Raw genomic sequence first — 12582 nt, 5'->3', positions numbered from 1 at the left:
TGATTTTCTCAAAGAATCAACTCTGTTTCTTTGATTCTTTGTATCATTTGTTTTGGTTGTTGTTTCTTTTTTATTAATTTCAGCCCTAAGTTTGATCATTTCTTGCTGTCTACACTTTTGAGTGTTATTTCTTCTTTTTGTTCTGCCACTAATATGAGCTCTCTGCTATTTATTAATTCATTGTACTGACTGCTATGAACTCATCTCTTAGAACTGCTTTCATTGGGTCCTATAGATTTAGTTATGCTGTTATCATTTTTATTCAGTTCTAAAAAGTTTTTATAATCTCTTTAATTTCTATCTTGACCCATTTTTTTCATTCAGCTCAGTTTTCTTGAATTTGCACATTCTATCATTGATATCCAGCTTTAATTTATGGTGGTCAGCTAAGATGCAGACTACTATTTCAATTTTCTTAAATCTGTTGGGTCTCTGTTGTCCACACATGTGGTCAGGTTTGGAGAAAGTTCCATGAGCTCTAGAGAAAAGAACAAATTCTTTTGTATTTGGGTGAAATGCTCTGTCTAAATCTACTATGTCCATTTGTTTTATGATGTCATTTAGAGCCAGAATTTCTGTTTAGTTTTTGTCTAGAATTGGGTATAGAGGTCGTCCACTCTCACCGTGTGAGGGTTAATATGTGAGTTTTAGCTATAGTAGTGATTTTTTTATGAACTTGAGTGCCTTTGTGTTTGGTGCATGAATGTTTAGAAATGTAGTATCTTCTTGGTGGATTTCTTTTAATTTAATAAGTATATAATAACCTTCCCTACCTCTTCTGATTCCGGTTTAAAGTTTATTTTGTCCAATATTAAAATGGCTGTCCCTGCTTGTTTCTTGGGTCCATTTGCTTGGAATATCTTTGTTCATCCTTTGCCCTGAGGTGATGTTTATCCTTGATGGCAATGTGGGTTTCTTGGATGCAGCAAAAATATAAATCCTGTTTTCTAATCCAACCTATAAGTAAATATCTTTTTATTGGGGAATTGAGATCATTAATCTAGAAAGTTATCAATGAGCAGTGTTTATTGATTCCTGTTATTTCGTTGTTACAGTGTGTGGATCCCCACCCTTCTTTCGATTTGCTACTATGGAATTATTTGTGTGTGTGTGTGTGTTTTCTTGGGTATGTTTAACCTTTTCAGACCTTCTAGTGCCTTCTGTAGAGCTAGAGTGGTAGACAAAAATTGCTGAAATTTGGTTGTTTTTTTTTTTAATTAATTTATTTATTTTATTTATTATATGTAAGTACACTGTAGCTGTCCTCAGACACGCCAGAAGAGGGAGTCAGATCTCATTACGGATGGTTGTGAGCCACCATGTGGTTGCTGGGAATTGAACTCCTGACCTTTGGAAGAGCAGTTGGGTGCTCTTAACCGCTGAGCCATCTCACCAGCCCCCGAAATTTGGTTTTATTATGAAATGGTTGTTTGTTGGTTTTGGTTTGGTTTTGTCTATTGTGATTAAAATTTTTGATGAGTACAGTAGTCTAGGCTGGAATCTGTGGTCCTTTAGAGTCTATAGAACATCTGTCCTGGCCCTTCTGGTTTTTTAGTTTTCACTAGAGTCAGGTGTTATTCTAATAAATCTGCATTTATATGTTACTTGGTCTTTTCCCCTTGCTGCTTTTAATATTTTCTTTAATATCTTCTACACACATGCACACGCACGCGTGCATGCGTGTGCGTGTGTGTGTGTGTGTGTGTGTGTGTGTGTGTGTGTGTGTGCATTTGGTGTTGCTTCTTCTACCTTGATAGGCAACCTCCTATAAGTTGCAGAAATTTTCTTCTACGATTTTGTTGAAAATAATTTCTTTTGACCTGGGTTTCTTTCCCTCCCCCACCTCCCCATTCCTATTATTTATAGAATTTTTTTTATAATGTCCCAGATTTCCTCGATGTTTTGTGCCTAGATTTTTTTTTCTTTAGAATTAACATTTTCTTTGACAGAGGTAGCCATCTCTTCTACTTTGTCTTCAATGCCTGGGAGTCTCCCTTCCAAGACTTAAATTTGGTAAGTGAAGTTTATCTCTGTGATTTTTGATCGACTTCCTAAATTTTTCTTTTCCAGTTTCATTTCATTTGGGGTTTTTGCTGGTGTTTTCCAGTCTATTTCTTTTTTTGAATTCTATGTTAATGTTGTGAATTGTTGCCATTATTTCATTCTATTGTTCGTGTTTTCTCAGACTTCATGACAGGATTTCTCTATGCCCTTTTTAAGGCCTTGGACATATTCATCGCTGTTCTGAAGTCTTGTCCTTGTGCTTCGGCTGTATTGCATCTTCCTAGCCTACTGAAGTGGGGTTATTATGTTCTAGTGGAAGCATATGGTCTTGGCTGTTAATGTTTGTATGTCTGTAGAGGAATCTGGGAAGAAAGTCACCTGAAAACAGGCTGCTACAGGCTCTGAGTGAGACAGGCAAGATCATAATGGTGGAAAAGAAAGACAGTGAAAATTGCCAACCTGAGTCCTAGCCTGGTGTGACTACTGGAAAGCCAGGTAGGAGCATTGGTAGGGCCACAGGAGGAGGAAAGCTGGGTCCACACTAAGGCTCAGTCAAGTCCCCAAAGAACAGAGATCTGGTGAGTGGAGAGGCACCTGGAAGCCTCTTTTTTGTTGTTTTGTTTTCTTAAGATAGGGTCTCATGTATGCCAGGCTGGTATTCTGAACTTTGGGTCCTCTACTTCCAGAGTTCCAGGTTACAGGCATGGGCCACAACATCCAGTTTATGCAGCCCTGGGGATGGAACCCGGGGCTTTGTGTATGCTGAGAAAGCACTCTTCCCAGGGAACCATGGCTCTGGGTCCATCATAGTCTGGGTGTTCACTTTCAGCACAGCAGGTTTTATGGTCGGAGCTGGTCTAACAAATACTGAGTTCTGAACATGAGTCACAAAAGCACTTCCTAAAAGTGGACAAGCTGACCCTGGAAGGAGGCGACATGGCTCTTGGTCCCCTTTACATATGTTGTACCCCATAAACCAACAGCTCCCCCGGGTGTGTTTGATTCTGAAGCATGCAGCATGTGCATCCTTTTTCAAAGTTGCAGCTTCTTTGAAAACCAGTGTAACAAGCTGAAGGTGCAGAAGTGGTCAGAACTGAAGAGAAATAGAGAAATTCAAAATTCAAGTTCTTGGATAGCCATGGAGACCAGAAATAAAACACTAGTTTCCAAATTACTGGAAAGTCTCTCATTGGTCCAGACACTTTTACCAAATGTGGTTTTACCAAGGTTACTCCTGATCCATGATCCCTCCAGAACAGATGGAAGCCGGCTTTCTAATCATTTGAAGCAATATTCAGAAACAAGAATTCTGTTCATCTGTATACCACAGGAAACTGTATCTGACATTATGCACAGGCCCTACTTTGGGTGGCATCCACAGACCACCTTTGTTGGAGGACTCTGACAGGTACCAACTGTCATAACCACCTCTCTGAAGACAGTTACTGCCCACTTCCGCCCTTCCCCTTCATAATCTCTATTATCAACCAGTCACGGTGATTTTCTTCTTGGCCACCAGAGGGCAGTGTACTCTCTTTGGCCTAAGTGAAAATGGTTGCAGGGTAACCGCTCCATCTGAAATGGCCTGTGCCTTCAGGAGCCAGTTGCAGTTGTCTCAGTACATCTATGGGTTGTTGAAAATAGTTGTGATGGTCTAAGGGTTTGGCTGGAGGTTTGGCTGCCAATCCTTTGGCTCGAGGCCACAAGGACAGCAAAGGAGAGTCCAACAGATGTTAATTGGAGATCCAAATCACCCCACCTCCCATGGTCTTTACTGACTAGCAGGAAGGAGTGCTTACTGTAAGACGTTAGAGAGCTTAACATGAGCACTCACCATGACTTTGAGTGTTCTGACAGTATTTAGCATCTGCCTAAATACCTTGGAAGATGGATTTTCCCTCCTCTATCTGCCTCTGACCCTGTCATCAGCCTCCCACACCCATTTCCTGCCTCTCCCTGGACTGGGCTGACTGTCAGCTCTCCCTGCCAAGTTAGTCCTACGGTCTGGTTAACACACCAGATTTATTCCCAACTTTTGTGGTGACTGGGAGAAAAGATGCAGGCATGGTGGGACCCGTTCCTTTGGGGGTCTCTCTCCCTGGCCTGTAAATGACATTTCCCTATGTCCTCACAGACTCCATAGTTCTGTGGCAGTGTCTGAGCTCTTCTTACAAGGATACTAGTCACACTGGATCAGGGCCCACTTAGAAATCCACATCTCACTGCAGTGACCTCTCTAACGGCCTTGTTTCCGCCGAGTGTCATGATGAAGAACTGGGGTCGAGACTCCAATGAGTGAACACAGATTCTGCCCTTGATAGAGCTCCAGCCAGGGACTTTTCCAGCCGATAAAGACTTTCCTGATTGCTCAGCCCTCATTAGTAAGATATCTCCCTGGTACCTTCCTGGAACCCTCAAGTCTGCCAGAAGCATTTCTTGTTTATTGAGCCACCCCTACATGCTGGCACTTCTTGGGGGCCAGTGTGCAAACCCTGATGAACCTCACACGGACCAGTCCATTCCCATTCTCTTGTATGTTTCCTTTCTCTGATCTCACTGAATCCAGCTCCACCCTCTCTTATCCCTCCTTCTCCCTTTATGAGTCCCAGATGTAATAGCATTTTTAGGGTTTTCTTTAAAACAGAGAGAGAGAGAGAGAGAGAGAATAGTATACGACTATTGTTATAATCCCAGGTGTGGGATATGGGACTACTTCAGATTGTCCACGGCAGCTGACGATGATTTGCCTTGTGCTCTAACAGGGGCATGATTTTGTCCGCTGCAGATAGTTTCTGTGATTGTGTGACATATGGAATCCTGGGGACTTTTCAGAAGGTGTATAAGTGCTAGGACCCCAAAAGGCAGGGTTCGTGGTGGTTTGTTAAGTAGTCAGACACAAAGAAGGAGTGGGGAGGGGAGAAGGGAGAGGGAGAGAGACAGGGAGAAGAAAAGGAAGAAGAAATTAGATATCCTGTTGGCAAAGATCAAACTTGCCCCCAAGGAACTTGACACCCTTAATCAGCAGGAAGTATTCTAACATAATGATGCCCCCTTTCTCCTCTATTCTTTTTTTTTTTTCCTCTCATACCTAGTGTTACAGGTTGAAAAGGGAGAAGAAGAAAGAATCCAGAAAGTAGCAAAAGACAGCTATGCCCAGAGACCTAGAGTCCAGGATAAACTCAGCCTGCTCTTGCCCCATTTGTAGTTATTACAGACTAAGCTTGTTCTGAACCCACACTAGTCTGGCCTTACTTATTTGTGACAATATGAGCCCATGTCCAATCATAGCCCCATTCTGTACACCCCTGGCATGTCCTGCCATCCCTCTTCCCAGCCTGGGACACTGGGATGCTCCTCCATCTTGTTTTGCTTCAGCATTATCATTCACTCTTTCTGTCCCTTAATTTTGCTTAGCTTTAGCCATTGCAAGGGTGTGTCACACTGAGGTCCCCACACACTGCTGCTGGCAGCCATTTCTCAGTCAGTAAGAGGTGTGAGATGCTCCGTTGACTCATGAAATTCACTAATCCATGTGTCCCCTTGTCTTCTGCAGTTCTTTGATTAATCAAGTGAGACTTCTGCAGACATGCTGGCCCAGCAGAGGCACATCTCCCACAGCTGCTCTAAGAAGAACCTAGAGTCATAAGATGTGACCATTGCCGGGCGTGGTGGCGCACACCTTTAATTCCAGCACTCGGGAGGCAGAAACAGGTGGATTTCTGAGTTCGAGGCCAGCCTGGTCTACAGAGTGAGTTCCAGGACAGCCAGGGTTATACAGAGAAATCCTGTCTCGAAAAACAAAACAAACAAACAAAAAAGGATGTGACCATTGTGCACAGAACTCTCTATAGTTCCTGTGTTCAAGTACCCAGTAGCTCCCCAAGGTGCCTACAGACACAGTTCCCAGCAGGGGGGCCCTGTGATTGCTAGCACATGGACATTACACCAAGTGTCCCATTTTGCCAACAAATATCTATAATGAGAGAGAGAGAGAGGAAAAAAGAGAGACATGAAAAATGAGGTTTGCACCCCAGGGGGAAAGCTTTAGTGAGCTGGTAGATGGCCCATGAGCACAGAGCTGGGTAACTCTAAGGAAGGACCATTCTGAGGAGGGGAGGAGGGAATAGTGAGGTGCCATGGTACTCCGGTCGAGTCAGCCTGTCAGGCAGGGATGCCTAAAAGCTGCTCATGAGGCAAAAAGAGTTTCAAGGAAGCTCTCCTCCTGGAGTCTGGCGTTCTCTTAATTCTCCATTCCCGCATTAGTCTAGTGTATGGATCCACGTGCTCTCTTTCAGTATCATCCTATTATAAGTGCCTTTTAAGATTGAATTCTGACATAGCTAAAGCCTCAGTGTTCCAACAGTCCTAGAGCGTCCTTGAGCAAGACCTTGGGCTTGGAATTCAGTACTGCCCCTGGTATTACACTATCTCTTTGAGTAAAAGTTAGGTCACTGCCCTTCACAGGAATCTACCATCACCAAGGAAGAAAGAAGTTTCTGACCGTAGGAGAAACCAGAATAGATACTTAGAATTATAGCTGAGTTACACCAATATACAGGAATTTACAATGGTTTAGGAAGCAGATAGGGCTGTGGTTTTAGAGTATTGCATTATTCATGAGATGGTTAGCTAGAACGGAACTCCCTAGTTAGAACCATGACTTGGGTGTGAAAGCCCTTGCCCTAAGAGAGTAAAGACCTCACACCTGGCTTCTAAGACTATAGCTGAGTTACACCCATACACACGTATTTACAATGGCCTAAGGGGAAGGTGGACTATACAAGAGACTAAAATAGGAACTATGGCAAGGATGCGAAGCCCTTGACCCTGGCTTCTAAGATTAGTGAATCTTAGGTGGAGTCCTTGTTGATCCCAGTTGTTATCAATGAATTCTATCCCAGGTGGTTCCCGTTAGACCTTTTGTGTTTGCATTCCTCTGTTTTACGTAAGATTCCGGTTACCTCATTTGTACCTTTCGATATGTCACCCAACTTCCTTATTGTCTTCCACATAAAAAGTCTGATGCTCGATTTGACATTACATTCAGATTCCACACGACCTCTTCTGTGTGCATCTGTTTGTCATTCATCCACGCTTTGCCCACCCGCGACTAGAGACCCGTTCCACGCAGACAAAGGGGCCCAGAGGGCCTGCGGCAGTGAGGGGTTGCTAGCAATGTGAGTCAATGTCAGGGTATAGACATGTAATAAAATGACAGGAAAAGGCTGGGAAGAGCCTGAGCACAGGACATAGTCCCCACCAGGCACAGAATGAAACCTGGTATGCACCTAGAAACACAGGGATGCAGATTTCGGAAGGGTTTCAGATTCCTTCACTGAAATGGCAGTGGGGCTGGCAGCAGCCTTTTCAACAGCAGCCAGCAAGCAATATCTTTAAAATTCTGATAGGAAATTGCTGTCAACAAGGAACTCCGTACCAGTTAAACAGTCATTCAAGAATTAGACGAAAATAAAGAGGGTACATTCATAAGCTTAAGGAGAATAGCCCAGAAACACTTGCCAAGAGAACTACTCAACAGAGGCGTTTTAGCTGGGTAATAAGTGAGCACACACAAAAACAGCAAGATGAGTTCCTACATATAATTAACTACCAGATACAAAAACCAATTCGATGGGCTTCTAAGGGAAATCAAAACTCAAGACAACCGTAGGATGAAGCAGTGGGCTGAGATGCTGCTAGGCTGGAGTACCCAGTGGCTCCCCGAGGTGCCTATGGACACCAGTTCCCAGCACATGAACATTACAGCAAGTATCTCATTTTGCCAATCAAATGTGTATAAATTAATGTCCAATTTTGGATATAATTTTATTTTCCTAGTAGCAGGGAAGGTGGAGCATATGTATTTGTGTGTGTACATATCTGCACACATATGTGGGTGGGTATATGTACATATGTAGAGGTTGAATGTCAACTATGGGTGTTGTTCCTAAGGAGCTGTTAACATTTTTTTGTTTTGTTTTTTGACACAGGGTCTCACTGGCTTGGAGCTCTCACAGTGGTTGAGGCTGGTCGGCCGGTGAGCCCTCAGAATCCACTTGCCTGTCTCCCAAGAACAGGAATTATCGGCATACACTGCTGCGCCTGAATTTTTTTAATGGATTCTGGTGGTCCCATGAGTACGTGGCAAGCATTCCACTGAGAGCCACCAGAAAGGGGCCTCTCGGGTGGCCTGCGTGGCCAGGCAGGAATGCCCTGCCTGCTCTGCATCCCAAAGCTCCTCACAGCACCTCCTGACCCCAAGCTTCATCAACCTGTAACCAATAGAACACTCGGGGGAATTCCAGCTGCCAGCACCCACCTCTGCAGTGTTGAAGGGACATCAGGAGACATTTGATCAGAGGGCTACTGGGCTCCCACGACTCTTGAGTTTCCTAGGTTTTATTGTTTTCTTGTTTGGGGATATTTTCTTACAACTTACTCCCATCTCACTTTCAGTCCTAAAGAATATATTAGTAAACGAATTGAAACTTCTAGTCTATTATTTAAATTTATTATTGCATTCATATAGGGGATACCACAGGACAGCTCTGTGGAATTGGTTCTCCCCTACCTAGGTTCTAAGCATTAACTCATCTTGCTGGCTTGAGTAAACCAAATTTGCTGTTGTTTTAGATCTAGACTTCCACTTTGGTTCCATCTTATACTTTCAGTTCCGTCCTGCTTTGCTACTTCAAAAATGTTTAGCAAGATTATATCACTGGGCACGTTAGCTAAGGGCACAATTCAGTGTCTAGGCCAGTTCATTTCTGATAGTTTCCCTTAGAACTGATGACGTGTCATGTTGCCCTGTGTGTGACACATTACTCACTAAAAACTGTGGAAATTGCTAAGATCTCAACTTCTGGCCTCTAGAAAGGAGTGACCCATATCACTTCATTGGTCAGGATCCTCTGGGATCCGCAGCGGGCCTTCTATCCCCACCAGATCTGATACTACGGCAGTTTACCACGTTCCCGTAATTTCTCTTTTCCGGAGGGATCCTTTTTCTCTAGAGGTTTAGGGTCTATGGACCTGGTTGATCTGCCTCCCAGAATACCCTGCTCTGCAGGTTTCTAAATGGAGAAGGACAGCCTCCAAGTTTCCACACTAGGAGAGTCTGTGCAGATCCAGGCCCCAGGACAAAAGGGCCAGCAAACGCTGCACCAGCCTGGAAAGCCGAGAGCGCAGCAGTGCGGCAGCTGCTTCTGCGCAGGCGCGGAGGGCAGCGGTCAGTTCCAGAGGCCTGAGGCCCGAGGGTCCATTGCCCTGGAAGACGGTCTGGACAGCAGAAGCATCACTCGACCTCCTTCGGGTCCCCAAGCCCTCCCCGAACCCACCAGCCCTTCCTCTCAAAGTTTCTTTCTGGCCTTGACGCCCACCTCCAGCATAAGAGGCGGTAAGCGCACGCGTACCGAAGCCATCCCAAGCCAGACCCGCGGCTTGATGCCCTCCGGCCTCCGTACCGCAGCAGCGTCTCCATGGCGACCTTGTAAGCCGCGCTGTTCGCTCGTTTGTTAGGCGGTGCCTGAGCCTCTCGGAGGCGGGGCAGCCGACGTGTCAGGGCGGAGTCGCAGGTGGGCGGGGAAGAGCAACGGGGCTGGAGGGTGGGATAGCTGTTACGTCAGTCACCGCTGGCCCGCTGCACTGGATGGGGCCGGCCACCATGTTGTGGGGCGGGGTCACAGTCTGGCGGGCGGGAGTAGACACTGGCTTGAGGAGACTGCCACTTAGAGCAGTGAGTCTGGTCTGCTGGGGGTCCTGTGAACGTCAGCCTTTGATGGCGTGGTGGTGGGAGAGAACTATGACTAGGCCCGCTACCCTTTTACAGTGGCCGCACCTGGGAAGATGGGATTGAGGTCCAAAAGTCGAGTTCCCCTACCAGCCCAGTCTGGAAACAGCATCACTAGTCCCCTGCCTCCCTCTTGTCCACACATTTTCCTTACAATGTAATTTGATGGAGGCAGAATCTTTCCTCCTATTTCCAAGGTGTAGGAAAAAAAAATCCAATAAGCCATAGACTATGCTAAGGCTTGGAGACCTTAGGGAGACCCATTCCCCAGCTTGGGGGTGGCATATCTCCTGCCAACGCAGACCTAGGCTCCCCATGAATTGTACACCTTTAAGACCAGCTCCTTAACTGAAAAGTCACCTGCTCCTTAAAGGAGAGTGAAACTAGGTACGTGTGCCAGTCATTCGGCTGTCCAGTTGGCAGATGATCTTCCAGCCATCCTCTTTGCTTGGATGATTTTGCAAGTAATACTCTGGCTAAGCAACAGGATTATTGAACTAAGATGCAAGGTTGTCATTGCCCAGGTTTTTCCCTAGTGACCACCTAGATACCTCTTTGGTCTGGTCTGGGCCAGTGTGGGAGGCAGGGGTTGGCTTCCTGACTTCAGAGTCTTGGATACAAGAAGCAGAGGAATTTCCAGAGTGGAAATAGGAAACTGTCTTATCTCTTCCCATCTTACATGTGTTTTGCAAACTTGAAAAGTCCCCCTGTGTTTTCATCCTGGATGCTTGTTTCCACTGGTATTTTCCAGTTAAACTGTAGTCAGGTGGCTGTTTGCTTGTCATCTAAGCACTTTGGAGGTAGATACAGGAAGATCAGGAGTTAGAAGTTCACCACAGTGCATTGGAGGCCAGCCCAGGATACTTGAGCCCCACTTCTCGAATCATAATCGTCATTGTCTTCTTCAAACTTTGTGGTACAGTGTGAGGAGCAAAGAATAAGTTACCTCCTTATGTCCCAGCATTTACAAGTTTAAAGCTAAATTCATAGCACTGTTGCTTTTTCAGCAACTCGAGTCCATCCCCCTCCCCCCCCCGTGTGACTTCTGGTTGCTAAGACACACACACCGGCCACCCCCACCCCCCTTGTTTCCAGGTGACTCCATACCAAGAAGGATGAGCAGTGGCCACTGGAGGGCATCACATGGAGGACACCAGCCCCCAAGCAGTGGCCGAGAAGGCTGCTAAAGACCCCAAGGCTGCTAAAGATCTCAAGGATGATGATGCTGCCACCACCAAGAGCTTCCCCGATCACCTTTCCAGAGAGGATGATGATCAAATGGACTTTGAAGGGGCCATCTTTTCTTCCTCACCAGTTTTAGACCTGAGTCAAAGAGGCCTGCGCCATTTGGGAAAGTTCTTTAAAATTCCCAACCTCCAAGTAAGTCCAGATCCTGGGAGGGTTAGGATGCACGCGTGCCTGCAGCCAGAAGCAGAATCAGCTCCGGCCCTTTGTTCCTCTTGTTCAAAGAGGTGAATTCTAGAAGGAGCAAGAGGGTTCGCTGGCGTTTCGCTGGCTGATCACAACAAAGAGCAATTGAGATGCGGTGCCAGGCAACAGAGAGAGCTAGGTGTCAGGATGGGGCAGCTCTTCGCCAACCATGGGTTGTGTTTCTTCATGAGAAAGTTGGGTGGAGATCAGTGCCCAGACATCCTGGGTCTCTGATTTAAAACACATGTTCTTCTGAACTCCCCGGGCACTCTGAAAACACTTGGAAATTTTCTCTCATTCTCATGATGTTACACACTGCTTTCCTTTGTGTCAGACCGGCCTTCAGGGAACTCCCTAGTAAAGTTGCCTTGCCCCTGTGCTTTCTGGAGCAAGCAGTTTTGATGATGGCAGACAGGATAGAGGATGCCGGGGCATTACTGGCACTGCCCTGGTGTCACAGAATGTCCTTAAGTTACATTCAGCTTCATCTGGAACTTAGAGTACTGTGGTATATGGTAAGATGACAAAGTAAAATATATAAAGATCTTGTCAGAAACTTACATCACAGCACTGAGGTAACTCTGCCCACATCTGCTCTCAAGGCATGAGAGGAGCAAGCATTTTGGCCCTCTTTTTGTATATGAGGTCCTGCTGTGTGACTCAAAGTAGCCTCAGATTCAGCAGTCCTTGTGGCCTTGCCAGGCTGGGTATTATCACCTCCCAGGGGGAGTGCATTGTTAGTTACAGGGCCTACCTCATCCAGCTGCTATCATTCACATGTCACTAAGAAGTGAAGCTCTCCTTTCTCAGGAGTCCAATCAAGACGACTATGTAATATGCAATACCCATTGCCTTTATTCAGACAGGAAGGAGGAAATTCCAAAGTCCTTCAGGTCTAACCCAGCCTCATAACTGTCTGAGAAGACAGGCATCGCTATGCCAAAAAGTCTATGAGGTAGTAACTACCCAGAGCTATAGACCATTAGGGGTTAGGGCCTTCATTTTGCAACTGTGTAGCAATCATTCCCAGAAGGTGTAAATTCCACACTAGGGACACTGATGCTCAGAGGACATAGAAAGGAACCCTGTTCACATAGGACCTGGAGGAAGGGCACAGCAGCAGGAGCTTCACTGGCTCCAGACAGCTCGGAGCCAGCCTTGCCAGGCTTGCTGGGGAGGGATAGCATGTTACCCTCTCTGATGTTCACTTTCCGGTGTTCAGAAGGAACCCTGGTTTCCACTCTGAGTATCAGGATTAGCTTACACTGAGAGGAAAAGAGCCATGCCTGAGCTGGTTAAAGTCAAGCAGGGTCATGATAGGATCTTTCATGTGCATGTCTTTGAAGACATGTGTCCTC

At 45.8% G+C, this 12582-nt stretch overlaps 1 protein-coding gene across 6 annotated transcripts in view; it reads left to right on the top strand.

The window, feature by feature from the left end:
- Positions 1–9238: 9238 nt before the first annotated feature.
- Lrrc27 (leucine rich repeat containing 27) overlaps positions 9239–12582 on the top strand; it is a 31379-nt gene continuing 28035 nt past the window's right edge. For 3 of the 6 annotated variants that reach the window (XM_021167926.3, XM_021167930.2, XM_021167931.3), the window contains exons 1-2: positions 9500–9578; positions 10889–11173. In XM_021167926.3, the coding sequence (XP_021023585.1) occupies positions 10937–11173 (237 nt within the window). In that variant the 5' untranslated portion in view covers positions 9500–9578; positions 10889–10936. The other 3 variants (XM_085841192.1, XM_021167927.2, XM_021167929.3) reach the window with 3 other exon arrangements.

The sequence above is a fragment of the Mus caroli genome, unplaced genomic scaffold (assembly GCF_978045245.1).
Source record: "Mus caroli unplaced genomic scaffold, Mus_caroli_1 scaffold_8, whole genome shotgun sequence".
In the NCBI taxonomy this organism is placed as follows: domain Eukaryota; kingdom Metazoa; phylum Chordata; class Mammalia; order Rodentia; family Muridae; genus Mus; species Mus caroli.
This window is presented reverse-complemented; position numbering and strand designations above follow the sequence as displayed.